This window comes from Strix aluco, chromosome 1 (genome assembly GCF_031877795.1).
Source record: "Strix aluco isolate bStrAlu1 chromosome 1, bStrAlu1.hap1, whole genome shotgun sequence".
Lineage (NCBI taxonomy): Eukaryota > Metazoa > Chordata > Aves > Strigiformes > Strigidae > Strix > Strix aluco.
Window position 1 is genome coordinate 112,270,992 of NC_133931.1, and position 19,431 is coordinate 112,290,422.

The 19,431-nt window shown below is 39.2% G+C and overlaps 1 protein-coding gene across 5 annotated transcripts in view; it reads left to right on the top strand.

Annotated features, from left to right (window-relative positions):
* The window catches only part of DPP6 (dipeptidyl peptidase like 6), a 565,289-nt gene that overhangs the window by 456,914 nt on the left and 88,944 nt on the right, over positions 1-19,431 (top strand). For all 5 annotated transcript variants that reach the window (XM_074831423.1, XM_074831453.1, XM_074831444.1 and 2 more), the window contains exon 8: positions 18,310-18,430. In XM_074831423.1, coding sequence (XP_074687524.1) covers positions 18,310-18,430 — 121 coding nt within the window. The remainder of the gene's footprint in view (positions 1-18,309; positions 18,431-19,431) is intronic.

Genomic DNA, 19,431 nt, shown 5'->3' on the forward strand with positions numbered 1-19,431 from the left:
AGCTTCTAGCACCTTTATGGGCATTGTTTTATCATGTAATTTATTTATAAAATTCCCAAATACACACATGTACTACAAAGCAATTCTGTCAAAAATGCAGAGAAAGAACACTTTATGGAAGATCTCTGAGAGGATGTAACTGCTTCTCCCAGTGCTGGACACAGGACAGATTGTAGATATAATAGACAGTATGATTTAGTTAGCATATCATTGCTTCACAAGAGCATCTTCAGACTTGTAAACTTGGCACTAGGGATATTTTAATATTAGCAGCTCTGTTTGGAGAATGCACCTCTCTAGAACAGAGTTGCCCTGAATTTGCCTTGTAGTTGTTTGTGAAATAGACAAAAGTAGAAGTGTATTCTGGAAAGTGTTCAGAGTTGACTTTAAAAAAACCCACTTGTCAGGGATTCATTGTGTTTCATGGAGCCCTTCATACTGCAACAATCCTGAAATCTCCAATGTTTTGTCCCTCAGCCACTGCCATCTTGGATTTGCTCATTTTTTAGAGCACATATTTCCTGGCCAGATCCCCTGGCTTCATTTCCTGGTGAAAATCCAGTATTAAGGTTTTGCATATTCCAAACACTCTCTTTCCACTGTAACAAGAAAAGAAAAAGTGGCAACTTCTTTTTTTGCTATAGAATTTTTATACCAACAAATGAGGTTTACAAGTTTGTTATCTGATAAAATCTGACATGTCTCCTGTCCCCAGTCCTCTCTTGGGGATTTTTTGTCTGTGTCCTTAACTAGATTGTTTTCAAATTTTGTGATTTAAAAAACAGCAATAGGAGACATTATAATTGCTGGTCTGCAAGTCAGGTTGGAGGAAACATAACAGACACAGGAACAGGAAATGTCTCTCCTCTGTTTTATTGGGAAAATCAGGTTTGAGAGAGTCATTGACCTCAAATCTGATAGGAGTGGAGATGCAGAAGCCTTTACCTCTATGCAAAAATGAATTCTGAGGAGCTATTTTTTTTCATTGCACACATATACATGCCCCACTTTCATCCTCTAACATATGCCATTTCAAATTCTTTAGTCTGCTGCCCAACAGATCACTGCTGAGCAGTTTGTACTGATTCACAGGGATTGGGGTCTGATCATGACCAAACTCTTTTTTCTATATTCATTGGTGAAGACTGATGTGATCTTGTCATTGGGCTTGTGGCCAACTGATGATAATGCACAGTCAGTTGATAACACATTAAGTTCAAAACTAGAGACTACCTTTAGGACATGGCAGAGAAAGCAAAAGAGACCAGCATTTTTTCATTCACTGTTCGCTAGCTCTTTCTATTTTAAGTCTAGCAAACTGAGCTTCACAATGTACAGTGAAAGCTACACCTGCTAATTGAAAGGTAGTATTGGGTTGCATTGGTGATTTTTTCCATCTCACAAGTGAATCTTCCTCTATTTAATATAGTTTTACTATGAACTTGCGTGCCTTCAGCACCTTGAGTCACAGCGAGTTATTGATTCACATTCGTATTATTTTACCAAGCTGAATGGGTGTACTTAACTTCCACCTTGGAAAGAAGATTTAACATTTTTCATACCAAAGTCAAGATGACCAATTTACTTCCTCCATTGCCATGTCTACCAAAGTAACATAACTATATAGAAAAGAAAAATATTCATATCAAAATGACAAATTATATATACAACAGGACAGTATAATCAGTCCAAGAGAAGTTGTCTTCACTCCCAGCTTTATCATTTAATGCTGAAATAATTGATAGCGCCTTCCACCAATTTTTATTAAGAAATATACATCGAAAACTTAATTCCCTAAGACATCAAGTTTAATACATGTCCCTTCTGAGGGACTCATGGCAGATTCTTTTGAAGTAACTTCAGATATTCCTATTACTATTGAATTCCATATGAATCTTGGAAATATCTTGCAACAGTGGATTTGTTCTGTATATTTCTTTTTTTTCCTTTTTTTTCTTTTTTTTTTTGGCTTCTAAATATGTAAATCTGTTGGCCTGTAGTTCAGCTGTATTCCTTGTTCTTGCATTTGGAATCAGGGTAGGTGAGGAGAACCTCACTGGTATTTTAAGCATTATCTTACATACCTCTAACATATGTGTCTTTTTGCTCTTTTCCTTGCCAGTCATTTACCTTAAAATAAAATTACAACTGTAGTTTATAAAATAAGCAGGCTTTTCATGCATCAGTATAATCTATTTGTAGCTAATGATCAGCAGATAATTGACAGAGGATGAAGAAACTTTTTTTTTAAATATCTACAAGCATTATAAATGAGATAGAGAAAATATACAGTGCTCACTGTTCTGTATTTCAGGACTAATTACTCAGAATATAATTTCCAGTGAAATTTGTGTCTTCTTCTGTGGGGATAACATCGAGTGCAAAGGCAGAGAAAAATTAAAGTCTGTTTAAACTTGATAGTGTGAATGTGCTTCCGAAATGTAGGCTGGGTTCTGCTGGAGGAGGAGGGAAAAAATGTCAAGTGGAATGGAAAGTAGTAATGTGCTGGGAACTATATATCAGCTTCCCTGGTTCTAAGTGGTTATAGGGTCAAACATATGTTGGAGTATATGAGGGTGGTCCTACAAGTGCACTTAAGGTACATGAGCAAGTGTCAGCTCCAATTCTGCTCACAGCAGCTCCCCTCTGTGCACAGTCTGCAGCCCAACTGCATGCTGCATCTCCCAGGAAAGGTGGGAGCAATGAGTGCGTGGGTTTTGCATCACCTTGAAGATACCCAAATTTTCAGGAAATAAAAAGCTTTCCCCTTGAAATCTCCTGGTTTGTTTTTCTTTGGCAAAACAAAGGAGAGTAAGAGGGTTTGGTTCCAAAATTTTTTATTCCCTTTGTAACTTCTATTTCATTCTTCCTAGGGGAACTTCTGGTCGCTTGTCTGACCTCTTTCTCTCTTGCATGTCTAATCATTCAAAAAAGAAACAAATCTGAAACAGAAGAAGCCTGAATGATCTGCATTCTTTGTGATTAAAAATAAGCAGTGGAACTTTCCTAGGAGCAATTTTCTATTTATCTTGTTTTCTTTTGTCCTTACTCATTAAATTATATGCCAATTTTTAGATGATGAACTCCTCAGAGCATGGTTCTTGACTTCTTACTAGCCTGCAGAATGCCACACATGCCAACAGAGCTGTATAAATAATGGCAGATATTGGATCTGAGAAAATCTATGTCAGAAGATCAGAATGCAAAAAAGCCCTCACTCTGGCACCTAAGAAAAATTCTTCAGCCTTTCTCAGATCTCAGCCAAAGTCTTAACAAATTAAATCTTCCAAAACTGGTGGAAGAATTGGGCCTTTACCAGTATGAGCTCCTGAGTCAACAGAAGGAGAGCTTCAGTGCAAGAGGGAATGGATTTCTTAAATGTGGCTATTATTAAAAGTCTCATTCCTCTCATTTGTGCTGTGACGTGAGCCATCATTTATGCTTTTGTAGAATGAGTGAAAAACACTGTTAAATTGGAAAAGCAGTGTGATATAGTCACTTTTTGGTGGGTGTAAATGACTATGCAAAATGTCTATGAAAAACCATCCTTTCCATGGTGCACCTGACAGCCCAGAGCCCCCTTAGTATTTGATGGCATCAGCCCACTGGCCTTCAGCACGATGCTTGGTGGTTTTCAGTGAACAGACTGTATTATCCTCAAACAGTCTGTGGGATACTTTCTAGCAATATGAGGATGTTGGTGGCATTATAGGACTGCAAAAAAGTCTTAGGCTGTACCTTTGCCCTGATCTGTGTGTGCTTATCTTTGTAAAAATCTTCACTCCTCAGATTTCCTTTCTTTTTCTCATCTTGCCATTTATGACTCAACAGCTACCCACTTTTGGAGTTTCAATTCTGGCACGAAAAAGCTTCTGTTAATTAATCTTAATAGAATGTTTTATCAGTTTCATTGCATTACATCTTTTAGAGCAAGGTTCTGCCCACATGCAGAGGGCTCATGTGAGTTTTCCGTGGTACATTTGCCCCAATATTAATGCAAAGGTTAATAGTTACTATGACCCTGAACTCAGTTTTCATAAAACTTGTTTGGCTGACAGTCTAGGACCCCTCTATTTATCAAAAAAAATAAGTACAGTGTGAAGAGGTTTCCTTTGCTGGTTTGCTTGGCAGCATGGCTGAAGTCAGGGACTGCTTCAGGAACAAGAGACTGTCTAATGCGTGTCTGTAGCTGAAGTGCTCAAGGAATCCAAAAAACCTGAAGTTTTTCAGGAGGCTTTTATTTAAGTTATCCCAAAATGAGCACATCCAGGTTCAAAATACTTGCTGTAAGGACAAACTAGGTATATACGTGGCCCTATTGTCAAAAGGAAGGAGCAAGCAGTAGGACTGCTCTAATAATGTGCAGTGAATATTTGCCTGCATTGTCAGCACTAAAGTACAGTTCACAGGAGTTGTTAAGCTCCAGTTTCAAAAGCAGTACTTCTGCTGTGCTGCTATTTTCCTTTTTTTTTTTTTTTTCTAAATCAGAATCTGTAACAGCCCTGACAGATACTAATGATAAAGGTGACACATCAGATGCTGTGAGAAGCAGTTCTGCACAACTTTAGAGGCAGCAGTTATAATTCAAAAAAATCTCTCTCATAGATCATAGTATTTATTCTTCAGCAAAGAGAAACATTTTTTTGAGGTTCTCCTGGTCAGTCAGACTTTTACTGTTTCCACTGTTTCTTTAAAGTACCAAAAACATACAGGAAGAGGATCATAGTTGCTGAAAGTTTTGTATGCCCTTACACTTACTGCAACTCCAGAGAATGGTCAAAATGGGTTTCTCCTGCATTTATAGTCAATAAACTTTTACCAGTGTCACTCTTTTGGAGCAGGAACTAACTTTTATTCTTGTAGATTATGCAGCAATGAAGTGTATAATCGGTTAGAAAGTGATAGAAGTTATGTTTCACAGCAGGTGCCGAGGTTGCATTAAGAAATCTCTATTTCAGTGAAATGCAAATGCTGGGAAAAAAAGGAGGAACAAGTCTTTCAGCCCCTACCATGTTAGGGCTTTGCTGGTGCCGTCAAACAGTGAATGCTCATGCTGGTAAATAGCTTATTGTCATACATATTACTGTTTAAGAAGTGCAGTACAGTTAAGAAAAATATTGGATTTCCTTCATATATAAAGTATTTGAATGATAGATCCTGCTGCACAGGACCAGCACCTATCCATCTAATTTGTCGTTATCAATTTTTTTTAAACTGTAACACAATGTCTTGCCAACTAGGATATCTAGATGCAAAAAAACTGATTAAGTGATGACACCTGGAACTAAACTGGAGCGACTCCTCTAATTAGCAGGTTTTTCCTCACCTGATTTTGTGCTGTCATGCCAGCTTAGTTCCAGGCAGAAGGGCTGCATAGATATAAAGTGAGGAGAACCATTTTCACAGGAGGTACTGAATCATCTGCTGTTGTTCCTAATCCAACAGAACTTTTGAACTGCTGTGTGTATAATTGCTGTAGGTCTATTTGTCTCTACCATTATTTCATAGATTTTTACATCATTATTCTCAAGCTGTTCTCTCACCTTTTCATTTTTGCAATGACATCTGAATCAATATTTAGCTGTGGTTTGCTGTATGTAATTATTCTGGCTTGGTTATCTTGCTAGTTTCAAGGAAGAAAAAGACCCCCTTCCTAATGTCTCTATAAGCCCTATTTAAGCATGGTGAAGGATATTCAGGCAGCTTTTGACATGGTCCCTGCATTCTGAGAAATCAGGAGTTTCAGAATAACGATGTGCTGTCTCCCCCTCATCCCCTCTTCCAGTGTCAGAATATTTTTTTTTAGGGAAACCCCAGTAAGATATATTGCACTTACACTGAATACCTAGATGGGTTACTCTGGTTAGGGATTTGCTCTCCTCTCTCATCCCATTTTATTCAAAGAATTCCACTGGAAAAGTGTTGTGTCTATTTTTTCCTTTGATGCTCTGCTCTTTGGTTACAGTGGCAGTAGTGTCCTATTTTTATTTTTGCACATCCTTGTAATTTCCTTTGGCATCAGTGGGCTTGATGTGTTTGGTCCTCGTTCACCAAAGGGAAGGTTTGGCCTAGTCAGTGTTATGAGCTCTGCTGAGAACAGTTGTGTCCCTTCCCATCTCAGCATTCTTTGTACTGCATTTTCATCAGAGGCAAAGAGCAAAATACCTAAGATAACTGAAGATGCTACAAGAAATGCTACTGAAAGAAGATATAGCTGATTTTCTTGTAAATAAGCTGTTGCTCTTTTTGTGGGTGTGAAAGATTTCAGAGGAAAAAATGAAATTTATTATTTGCTATAGAACTTTTACCAATAAATCAGAGAAAGTTACTGCTTTTACATCCAAATATGAGACACAGGATGATGTAGGGTGTAGGGCATTGCCCCTGGAGGTGACAGAGTGCCTTAGGCTTCCTCTCTGACTTCATACATGTCACCTTGTTTTCTGGTTACGTTACAGCATGAAGATGGCAATATATTCCTACCTTACAGTGGATTTACAGCATTAATATATTAAATGTTGTGGACATTTACACTCTGCATTAAGGAAACCGAGTATGTACCTACAGGAAATGCATGCATTGATGGAGTTGCTAGCTTAGAGCAATTTGCTGTCTCGTTGCACTATAGGGCAAGTGCTGAATTCTCTTCCTTGATATGTTACCACATTTCGTTATATGCTACTGCAGTTGCATAAAGTCCAAAATTCCTAAGAGTGCAACTCTAGTGTAGCGTGAGTTCCACTAAAAAGAATTCCCTCCTATTACAGAGGTCTAAAATGTTGATATTCCTTTAATTTCAATTGTACTTTATGGATATTAAACCTGTATCTTTTGTTAAGAGCATTTTTCATTTCAGAGATCTAACAGCAAGAATTATCTATTTTAGGTCTGTGCAGAAGGGTTTCTGGCATCTTACAAAACGGTTGTTGGTAGATGATGTCCATTGAAATAAGTGCTTATTGAAGAGTGGGTTTTTTTGAAAGGTGCTATTTTGTGTCGTGAAAATAGTTACCTTTTACTTTAGTAATTGGTGAGAGTATGATTACGTGACAGATGTTAGGATGCAGGACAAGCAGGACTAAGCAGTGCCATCTAAGGGATACAGATGCCACCTAAGCTCACCTTCATTTGTGGTGGTGGTCTCTCCCCAGAAACTGCCATTCATCAGACCCATGAGAAAGCTTCAGGAATAATTCTGTTAGCTCTACTCTTCAGCTTCTGGAATAGATGTTGATCATTTCTGTTACTAAACATTGTATTAAAAAGGAATATTACATTGACTAGCTCACTGTCCAAGGTCAGATGTGTACCTGGAGGAACCCTGAATCTCAGTTGCCAGTTTCTTTATGCTGACAAGTAATCTCTGCTCTCCTTAGCCCGATATTCGTTCTATAACACAATAAAATATTTAAAATGAAACACTGTATCATCTCACATTAAATAATCTAATTTGTAGTGATGCCCTACATAACCATCAGCGATATTAGGTTACAGAATACAAGATAATCCATCAAGCAGAATTTAAAAGCAGAATCAGAGTTCCATACTAAATGGTACATTTACTGATACATTCTTTAATATAACAAGGCAGTTATAAATTAAAATAACCCCATTAAAATCCAGGGCAAGGAAATCCAAGAAGACATGGTTCTCTTTGTTGAGGTGAAATAAACCCTCTTTTTCTCCCTGAAGAACAGAAAATAGGACAACGTATTTTTCTTGAAACATATATTTTTAAATCTCCAGAATCATGATAATTGCTTCTTTGGCTGCACTCTGGTAGATTCTAGGTGCAATCAGAATCTGTACATGTTGTGGGCTAGCCTGCTCACAGAATACAAATGGAAATACACAGCATTTGTAATGATGCAATGTCAAAAATGTAGAGAAGCTTGTAGAAAACTGAGAAGACTATTAATGCACTTAAGGACTTAAGCTGGTAGAAGCAAGACAAAAAATCTCTTCTGTGCCTGATTTAAAAGGAAAAAAGTTCAGGAATGTGTCTCTAGATCATAGAATTCAGTCACTACTCCTACAGTCCATTATGTGGGACTTTATCTCGAGTATCTGTTTTGCCAATTTTGGATTGTCTCTAAAGACCTTAAAAACCACAGGATCTTACAAACTCTTCTGCTTTCCAAAGGGAGCTTTATCATTTCTTGGAGAAAAGGTTTCCAGACGTTACTGAATATTGTAAACACACCACAAACATGATTCAGTAAGAATGATAATCTTAGAAAAACCTTAACTGTTCCTAACATGTAATTGCAATATATAGGTGTTAGAGAACTTGCTTCATAGTTAAATAATATTACTTACAGCAGATCTGTATTTTCCCTAGACTTCCTTTTGCTGCTGATTTACAAAGCCATTCTTATTGCCCTTCATGTCCCTCACTGAATTCAGCTCCAGACGAGCTTTGATTTTCCTAACCCCATCCACACACAATCAGACAATGCCTCTATATTCCTCCCAGGTCACCTGTCCCTGCCTCTACCTCTTGTACACTCCCTTCTAGTGTTTGAGTTGTGTCAGGAGCAACATGCTTATCCACACAGGCCTCCTGTCTCCTTTGCTTGACACATCAGATAGACCATTCTTAAGTTTGGAGGGTGTCATACTTGGAAGTCCAACAACTTTCCTGGACCTCTTTTCTCTCCATGGCTGTATCCCGTGGGATTCTTCCAAGCAAGTCCCTGAACAGGCCAAAGTCTGCTCTCCTGAATTTGAGGGCTTAATGCTTTTTGCCATGATATTCCCTCTCATGATCCTGAACTTCACCACCTTATGGTGTGTGCAGCCGAGGCTGCCCCCAGCTTTCACCTTCCCCTGCAGCCACCCCTTGTTTGAAAGCCTGAGGTCCAGCAGACCACCTTCCTTCATTTGCTCCTTGATCACTTGTGTCAAGACACTGTCATCAATGCCCTACACATATCTCCTGGGTTGCTTGTGCCCAAGTTGTTGTCCCTACAGCAGATAATGGTTAAGTTCTCCCAGAAGAACCAGGGCTTTTGAATGTGAGCCTTCACCCAGTTGTATGAAGAAGGCCTCATCTACTTCTTCCTGACTGGTCAGTCCAGTAGCAGACACTACTCAGTGTCCTGGCCTGTCCTTCTGAAAGAGCCTGTATCCATCCAGCACAACACGATAGTTGTCCCACCACATCTCCATGATCCTACTGAGATTGTAGCTCTACAACTGCACACAGACCTTAATTCCTCCTGTTTATTCCCCATGCTGTATGCATTAGTGTACAAGCAGAGAGGCACCCAGCTGTGGTGGTTTCCCAGGAAAAGTATGAAAGCTTTCCCCACAGAGTTGTGTGCTCATCTTCTCCTTATTTTTGTGTGTTATTTGATGTGAGCTTCCTTCACCCCTGTTCACCAGAGTCTCTCTTGTCCACATCTTCCTTTTCTTGTCAGCCTGGTCTACCACTTCCTTGCCTGACTGTGGGCCATCATCTCCCTCCCCTGTTGTTCTGAGTTTAAAGCTCTCCTCCCCAGGCAGGGCAGAGCTCCCAGCCCCAGAACCGGGGCACTGAACCTGGTCTGTAGCTGCAGATTTGTCAGCAGAGCAGGACCCTTCCTCATGGTGCCTGACGTCACCAGCTTCCAGCCTTCACCTTCACAGGAGTCTCCATTTACCAGCCCAATCAGCTCATATTCTGCCTGCCCCTTGTTTCGTGAAGGGTCTCAGAGAAGATTCTTTAACATCCTTTTCACTCCTCTGATGTTGCAGTCTTCTGACCTTCTCCTACTGCTCCTTTACTTACCCTACCCATGCCCACCTCCTGCAAGCAAGGTGATCATCTCCCTCAGCCCCAGAGAGAAGTCACCCCCAACCTGGAGAGCCATATCCTCTCTCAAGAGCTCTTAAATGAGGCCAGGACACTGCTCATAGAAATAGAAAATATTTCTATGCATGAAGGAATGCTTTTCCATTCTCTGACTTCCTAGTGTCTTTGCTGATCATGTGCGATGAAAGCAAAACTAAGTTCTTAATGTTTATTTTACAAGGGATATTAGCAATTTCCAAGATACATGGCTAAAATTGGGAGATTTACACAATTTACAAGTGGTGACTCTTCTGCACCTCTTTTTCTAGATACACAATCAAAGCCACTGAAGGCGACAGATTTTTCATTTGTCTTTTACAGTAACTCTGAAATTTTCCTTTGCAGAATCAATTACATTTCCTTTCATTGCATTGATTTCCATACAGTTAATCTCTTACACTACTGATACCAGATGCATACAAGCCTTCGATCTCCAATGAGAAGTCATGAATACTGGTTTTGATGTGTTTATGGATCAGCACAGTTGTTGCGTGCATCAATCTGTACTACTGTATTTTCTGGTTTTAGTGGTCCGCTGGGGTGTTTTCAGTTTCTTTGTCCTGAAAGCCTTCCTGCAGAATTGTTTTAAAACTGGTGTAGTCCTTGCTTTGGTCTAAATGCCACCTTTGCCCATTCCTGGACAGGGTAAAATTGAATTAAAGTAAACCTTATCTATTTGTTGCATACCTTCAGAAACTGCTATGTCTTCTAAGTCCTTGGCTTGGTAAGGAGTAAGCTTCTTTCTTTGAATTAAAGTAAAGATAAACCCTAGTATGAGAAAATGAATCTGTAGCCTTTTCTGTCAATAATTTATCAAGATGTGATTCTCTGCAAAGTATTGATTGTGTGGAAGAGTTTTATTGCTTCATCACCACTTTTAATAATGACATTTTGGTTTTGCAAAGAAAAAAAGTTGATTTAAAAATTCTGTATCTCATTCCTCCACCATAATTATTATCTGTCTCTTTCCTAAATTGCAAACATGAACCATTTGATAGAGAGAATGAAAATATTTTGAAGATTTTTGTCTTATGGTTTTTTTTCCACTTGCTATCAAGCTATATTTAAATGGCAACAAAAAAAGCCTAATTAAAATACTAGCTCTTATTATGTAAGATGGTGAGGAGCAGTTTATGGTTTTATTACCCTTTTTTTAAGAACTTAGCTATTTGAACATCAAACTTTGTGTTTTATGAGATTCAAAAGAAGAAATTGGCAGAGTATTCATTAAATAATGCATAGTCAATCAGCAACAAGCTTTAGAAGTGATTTTGAATTGATCACACATTTTTCTGCTGCAGTTGATGTAAGAATGATAACTGCAAAATGCCGAGACCTTTCCGGTACAATGCTTATCAGATTTCCTTGATATTTCAAAGTGAAAACACAATTATCATATCTGTTTCAAGATGCTGCACGGACAAAGATGGGCATGCTAATTCTGTGTGGTAAGGACAAGATTTAACTTGGACAAAACAGCAGGGAATCTCTCTCTTTGCAGTTTTTCATTTTCACTGTCCTCAGTTTCCAAGTTTCATATGGCAGTGGAAGAACAAAACTGGCTTGAGAAGGGCTATCTCCAAAATATTTGGATGGAATTAGAGAGCACTAGAAATAGAGGGGAGAAGGAAGAGGGTCTTTTCTGTGTCCATTTCCAGGAAGAGCTTGATCATGCTCAAAACTATTTATAGTTGTGATATGAAATTTCCAAACCCTGGTTACATGCTGTGACTGTTATGGACCTCAACCAGTTACTTAGCATATAAATAAAGAGGTAATACTGTTCTACTTCCTGGACATATTGGGAAGCTAAATGTGTGTATTTTCCTGAGGCTTTCAGACCAATGTGATGTGTTACACCTTATAAATATGTAGATAGTTAATACACAGTTCAGCACAAAACATTCCTATCGACACCACAAAAAAAAATAAGTTAAAAAATTTTAAGATTCTGCCAGAAATCCTGCTCCTGCATGAGCTCCTCTTCACAGGCCACAGGTCTGGCCAGGAGCCTGCTCCAGCTTGGCCTGTCCAGGGGCTGCAGCTTCCTTCAGCGCACACCCACCTGCTATGGCATGGGGGCTTCCACAGGCTGCAGGTGGATCTCTGCCCCACCACGGACCTCCAAGGGCTGCAGGGGCACAGCCTGCCTCACCATGGGCTGCACCACGGGCTGCAGGGGAATCTCTGCTCCAGCACCTGGAGCACCTCCTCCCCCTCCTTCTCACTGACCTTGGTGTCTGCAGAGTTGTTTCTGTCACATTTTCTCACTCCTCTCTCACATCTGTTGCACAGTGTTTTTACCCTTTTATAAATATATTGTCACAGAGACACTATTAACATGGATGGTGGGCTCAGCTTTGACCAGCAGTGGGTCTGTCTTGGAGCCGTCTGGAACTGGCTCTGTTCAACATGGGGACAGCTCCTGGTGTCTTCTCTCAGAAGCTACCCCTGCAGCCCTCTTTCCCCTGCTGCTACCAAAACCTTGCCATGTAAACCCAATCCAAATATTCACATGTACTCTTGACTGAAGAGATAATTGACAGAAAGTAGGTAGGAACCTTAAATTACATGTAGATTGATTTCAAGCAGTTGAATCCCCATTTATATATCAGAGTGATGTGGTCCTGCACCATTCAAGGACTGCCTAACCTTACAGAAATCTGGATTTACCTAAAATGATTAATTTAATTTGCCCACATATATTCTGATAGGGTTTATGTGATGAAATGGGTGGCTGTTGCTTAAGAAATTTGGTGTGATTGGGGTTTAGATAGAAGAGCCCAAGGACTTCGATGGGGTTAGGACTATGAGCAACAGCATCAAGGTAATAGTCATTGAACATATGCTACAGTCCTGCTTTTGGGGATGTGCTGTCCTGCAGCAGAAGGTGAGGGCTTTCGGAGACTTTGAAGGATGTGCACAAGGAAGCCAGAGTCTGGTTTATCAGTAGGGCTGGGAGGGAGGATGGTCTCTTCTCCAAGATAGTTTTCACCATGCATTTCATTTTTTTATTCCCATATTAATCTACTGATGGTCTAAATTGAATACAAGCTCAAAGAGCTAATGGAGCAGAGTTTGAGTGGATGAAGGCATCTGACATTGGCTGTTGGCTGTTTGTACTCAGTGGAAGTGGTAGATACCTAACTTACATGAACTGCATTGACTGACTTTATTTGGACTTCGGAGCACCCAGCACACCGCAAAAGCTGCTGGAGGATAATCCCTGAAGTTAGGGAGATTTTATCTTCCTCTATGTCTTCATTGGTACCTGCATCTCTGCTGAGTCTACCTGGCCTCTAAGGCAGACTAGACCATGCCATCTGCAAAAGGCCACAGGAGGTCCTGCACAAGATGAGGCAGTATTGAATCCTACCAGCGTACATTGTGAATGTGCAATGGCAGATGTGCAAAGCGAGATACATACAAGAACTATTTTGCTTTATTATTCAGGAAAAGGGATTTTACAGTATCCGTAGGTCTGCATTTGCAGAAGGAGATAGGAGTTCAAGTAATCACATTAAAGCTGACCATGACTCTGCCAATAAATGGATCAGTTAGACATGCAGTTCATGGCAGGACAATACACAATTTGGATCTCTTCTCTCCCAGTCTTCACAAACTTACAATAGTCTACCTAATATGAAAAAATTACAGTAAGGATGATTTTATGGTTAAGGCGTTGAAATTGATCTCAAGCTACCCAAGTTTGACTCATGGTCTTGCCAGTCTTCCTGTGTGACATTTAAAATAGGATTTGCCTGCTTAAACATAGGTTCCTAGAGCAACTCAGCTGAATAGTGTTAAAAGTATGTGCCAGCAGAAGAGCGGACTTCTACACTTGGAGAAAAAAATAACAGAAGGCTTTAACATTAAAAACAGGAAACATTGAAGTACGTTATGTTGGATGAGGAGAGAGTAGCATGTTGATTTGTAGTTACATTTCCCCACTCACTTTCCCCGCATTTTGTGACTGTTTTTTTCAGACTCCAAGGAAGGTTGGACTGATTTGGAATTTAAAACAGTGTCAAGGCAAGACTTTGTTCCTGTCTATACATGAAGGCTGGTTCTTGTTGACCAAACTCTCCACATTAAATGGCCAACCTTTCCATGTTAACTATTCTCTCATAGTTAAATCCTGTGGGCTGGCCTTGTAGTGTGGAAGGCTACCTTCTAATGTGTAGGAAACATTCATGCTTCTGCAATGTGCTAATAATTTGAAGTAATAAGCATCCAGGCATTAACTTTATTCTTGGAGATGCTAAGTTTGAGTGATGTCGCTCATTAGCTGACAAGTTATACGTGTTAGAAATGATGGGGTAAAGAGAACATATACTTAGAATGCCACCCTACAGTTGGAAAATAAATAGAAGAGGTAAAAATGCAGATTAATGTGTATGAATTTATTTTCTCTTGGTCTGTGAAGAAATAGGAGCTTCACTCACCTCTTTGGCTGGAAGGAAGGTGGGGTGAACAACTGTAAAAGGAGGTGTAGTATTCATCTGCTCAAAATATTTGGTCACTGTGACTTTTGAAGTGGTCTTAAAGAGATTATTTTCACTAGATTCCTGAAAAGGTCCATAAATTAATCCATTTAAAAGGACCAGTATTTTTATTACTGTAGCATAATTACTTAATACCACTCTGGGTCAGTTTGGTAGAGAACATTATCTCAGAAGCCCTTAAGCAGTTGCAAAAACTCTTTAAATGAATCCTCCTTAAATCAATCAGTGTTTTTAAGGCTTTTGTATGTTTTAAGTGAATTAAGCTTATTTTGTTGTTAGTTTAAGCATTTACCTTACTGTATAAATTTATCTTACTGGATAAATACTTAATTTTTAACTTAAAATTCTCTCCCTGTCTCAGGATTGTGGTCCAACAACTCTAGTATTTTTTCTCCAGTATTAGTTGTGTCACACAAGAATGTCAAATGATTTGAAGTAATCAGTTCTAGTACAAGTTGCAAACAGGCAGAGATTTCTTCTCAGCCCACGTGAGTTAGTGATGTGTTGATACCTGAGGCTAAAGGGGTTATATCCTGTGCTGAAAGTTTCAGGTGACATCCTGAGCCACATAAAGCCAACAGCAAAATCCCCATTGATTTTTATTACCCTTGGATTAAGTGAATGCATTTGAAAAAAAAAAAAAAAAACAACAACTTTATCTTAATCCCCCTGGATGTTCCAGTTATCTTTGTTAGGTATTTCATCTTTTGAGCATCTATTACAGCATCCAGAATGAAGTTCTTGTCTTCTGTTACATCCAGTGGCAAGGAGTTCCACGCGTGAATTCTGATTTCATTAGGAAAAATATTTTTATCCACTTTCAAGCAGCTTTCTTCTAGGTTTCATTGGTTTCCTTGTTGTTTTGGAGAAATTTCTGTTTCCTCTGCATTATCTTGTAGAGCTTATGTCTTCCTTGTTTATGCTATGGAACTAGCAATTTCAGTTTCTTCAATCTATGTATGGATGTTTCCATCCTTCTTACTTCTTTCAGAATATCTTCTCTTTCCTCTGCATTGAAAGTGTCCTGATGAAAACGGACATGGTATTTTCCATGCCATTAGCTGTGTGCGGTGTTGGACTTTATGTGCTGTCCGTGATAAAAGGCATATATATTGCAAGAATGTTGGGGGGAAAGTCTTGCTCAAATATGCACACCAAAAGAGAAGACACCAGAAATTTTGGATCTGGTCTTTGTCTCCTGTACAGAGAGGCATAAAACTGAGCTTGACCCCTTCTGATGTCATTTTACATTAGTCTAGAACTAAAGCAAACATAAAATAATGTGAAAGTGATGTCCATGCATTTTTTAATTATTTTTCTTTACTAAAATTTCTTATCCTCTAATTAGCTGAAAGGATTGTGATCATTTGATAGAAAGCACTGTTCTGATGTCATAAAACCAAAACAGTACAAAATATTATATAGGTATTTCATAATACCATCTAATATCTTTCTAACCCAGAATGTGATGTAATCCAAAGATACTTCATTTTGATGAATAACGGAAGTTCAAAAGCTTTTTCTTAATTTATAAGATACATTACACAGAAATCTTCCTTGTGCTGCCTCAGTTATCTTTTATCTTGATTATGGTTGACGTTTTTAGGGTACAAGGCACTGTAGTTAGGAGTATAATTTTAAATTCTCTATGAGGTGCTGCAGTTTGAGTCTGAATTATATGGGAGACAGTTTGAAGTCAGAGTACTGTATTATTTTTCCATTGCAGCTACTGGATACCACATGCAGCCTGATTAGTGCAATGAAGCTTTGAAAGACAAAACAGTGAAGACAGAAAACATTGCAATGCTTTACAAAATGAAGGGCAGGAACAGGTTGTCAATCACCTTCTTTATTTTTCCTGTTAATTCATTTAAAATTGAATACAGTACAAAATATTGCAAAACCCTCATTTGCTGGGAGAATCTGGGCAAGGGAAGGGTTGCATCACTTGAATAACTCCACTTGAGTTATTGCGTGCCTGTCACAGAAGAGCCCCCACCCAAGCATCCCCAGCATGTTTACCTCTTCGACACAGATTTGGATTTGTCTGGGTCCAAAGTATCTTACTCTGTTTAGTCCTCCTGATTTTTATGTGCATTTAAGCTTCAACAACCCTCCCATATGCAGACTAGCTAACAGATTCTTTACTTGGCATCACTCATCTGGCTCCTTTGCTTACTGAAAATCAAGGTGGGAAGGAGAATGTAGTATCTTCCACAACATGTTTTTACTTTCAAAAAGTATTAATTGGATGCAGTTTTTCTTAGTTTAAAAGGAATAAAAGCAAGCTACAGTTTCAGTCACACTTTTTACCTTTAGGCAAACTCACTATAATTGCTGCCAAAATTCAATTAGGGTATGTACTTTCTTCTGGAATCTCTCCAGCTCATCTTTAGGTGAAACATGTACCATAATAGGATGTAAAACAGAAGCTGAAAGCAAATATTTTTCCCAATTCTATCTTGTCATAAGTGTAACATGAGAAATTTCATTCTAGTATCATGGTAAAGATACCTAACATTTATTCCAATATCTTCAAGTGTATAAAACCCCATCTGTAAATATCTACTAAATTATATTACTGGTTTTTCTTTCAGTCTAAATGGCTTTCTGATACCCTCTTCAGTACTTCTTTGCAGTCTGAATTTTAAAGTATTTTAAAAACAAGAGTGCTACTTTGAGCAGGATGCAGTTCACTTTGGGATGAGAGGAGGACAGGATCTGTGTCATTGATGACAGCAAAACATAGAATAAAGCATTTAACCAGATGATAAAGACTGATGCCATGGAACAATATTCTTTTAAATGTCTGGTTAAAGTTTTGCTCACTGATCAGCACTTAAACAACTAAACAGCTTGATTCCTAAAAGCATTCTCATAACAGTAGATCTAACGACTCACATGAAATTAGTTTTAAAAAAACCCAGAAGGCTTATTTGGGAGTCTTATGTTAGGTTCCTTTCCTGACAATCCTGAATTGAAATTTTTATGATTGGTAAGAAATTTATAAATTCCTCTCCAAGATGGGCTTTCTTTCCCAGGGACAGCACCAGCTGTGTGAGCAGGCATTTGCAGAGACAGGCTCAGGTACCCGGCAGTGATCCTTGGTGTGGACCTGCCCTTGCCCTCCTGAGGAGCTGTGAGGTCCCGTGACATTTTGATCATGTAATCTTTCAGCAACCTGAATCCACTAGATTTTTGCAACAGGAGGGGAAAGATTTCCAAAGATGGGCTGGAAGTTATAGCAGCTGCATCCATGCTGGCAGGGAGGTGAGACCCCAAGGGTGCCTTTCTCCCATCCACCCTGGTTCCTGTACAAAGGTGATCTGGGGACTGCGGCAGGGTGGAAGGTCTAGCACATCCCTTTGGGTCCATGGAGCATGTGCACCTGCTCCCCAGCTGAAACACCAACCTCCTTGTGCTTTCTTGGCCAATGTGCTCCAGTCACATAGACTGCCCCCTATTCAATAGTACATGTTGTCTTTTTGGATCTGCATTAAAAAATGGATTCAGATTTATTTAATAGGTTGCCAGCTGTGTTTTAAGGAAGCAGGAGCAGCTGGAAACAAGCAAGAAGCAATTTCTAGTAGTCAGTTCAGTCACCACATAGCATCAACATCAGCTCTGCAAACTGCTGCTGTGTCCTGGACCACTTCTTCAAAATACTGAGCAATGGCATTCTTCATTTCATGCCCTCTAACTGCACTGTTCAATTTCTGAAATGAAGACAGGAGCAAGAAAAATAAAGCTTGTATCAAAGGACCAAGGCTTCAGTTTGTTGTAAATTATCATCTTTCTGTTAGTTGATGGCATTGGAAGCAAGCTGTGGAAATCCTTTTTTGACAAAATACGCTATAAAAATGTGATATGTGATTTTGTACTGCCAATTATTGTAAAAGCAAAATGCAACATTTTATAATGGAGCCACTGCTTAATGCTGTTCTCTTTTTCTTTTTCCCTTCAAATCAGATATTTATCTTTGAGAATAACATCTATTACTGTGCCCATGTGGGGAAACAAGCCATCCGAGTGGTCTCCACAGGAAAGGAAGGTGTTATTTTCAATGGGCTCAGCGACTGGCTGTATGAAGGTAGGACATGACATTTAGGGCAGCAGTTAGTTATGAGTTTAAGTTACACTCTAGATTTACAGAACTGGCTGTAATTAGACATTCGCCATTGCATTTTGGGGACTGGTGGACCTCGGAGCTGAAAATCTGCTATTCTGACAGTTGTCTGAAGTGCTGGACTGGAAATAATGTGAAATGATGTAAGAATTCTGTTTTCAGGCTGTTTTTCTTTCCCTCAGTCCAAAGGTAATAAATCACCAGGCTTTAATGAACAGAACTGCTTCATTATTTAATGGCACCTGCAATCACTCATAGACGTGCCAGTTTTCAAATCACAGAAGAGGACAGAAATGGGGAGGGAAAGAGGTTTTATTTTAAAAGAAGAAGCAAGAAAACAATTTTACTTGATTGGTTGTTTTCCACAGCACTAGGTGGGCTCTGGAAGCTGCCCAGATCTTGCTGCCTACAAATTTTTAAAAAGCAGACAGGTCCTCACAGTAATTGGCTTCTTTCCCTTGAAAATAAGCCTGATGGAGTATAGGGTCATCACTGGAGCACTGCTTCACTTTGGGCCTTTCAGCTGGCAAATGGTCCCTTAGGTGTCTGTGAGCAGCTCCTTGCAAAATAATCTCACCTGCTCACTAGCTTAGGAAAGGATCCTAGCCATGCCCAGTTCTTTTGGGGGATATTATAGGCTTTTAAGCTAATACTTTATCTGAATTAAAATTAAAATAGATATATAGCATATATATATATGAAACATGCACAGAACACACTGTGACACATTTTCCCTCTAAAGTTCTCCCCTGTAGGTCCCAGCACAGTCCCAAGCTTTTCTTACCTCTAGAGAAAGAAGTGTCTGGATACGTCTGTTAACTCTGCCCTGTTGGCTGCTCCCAGTTTCCTTGAGGCTTAATGGAACAGAATATGTTGTGAAATGCTGTTCACCATTAATTGGTGTATAAATATGAATCACTTCATAAATTACTCTGTATCACAGCTAAGCTGGGGCCATTGGACTC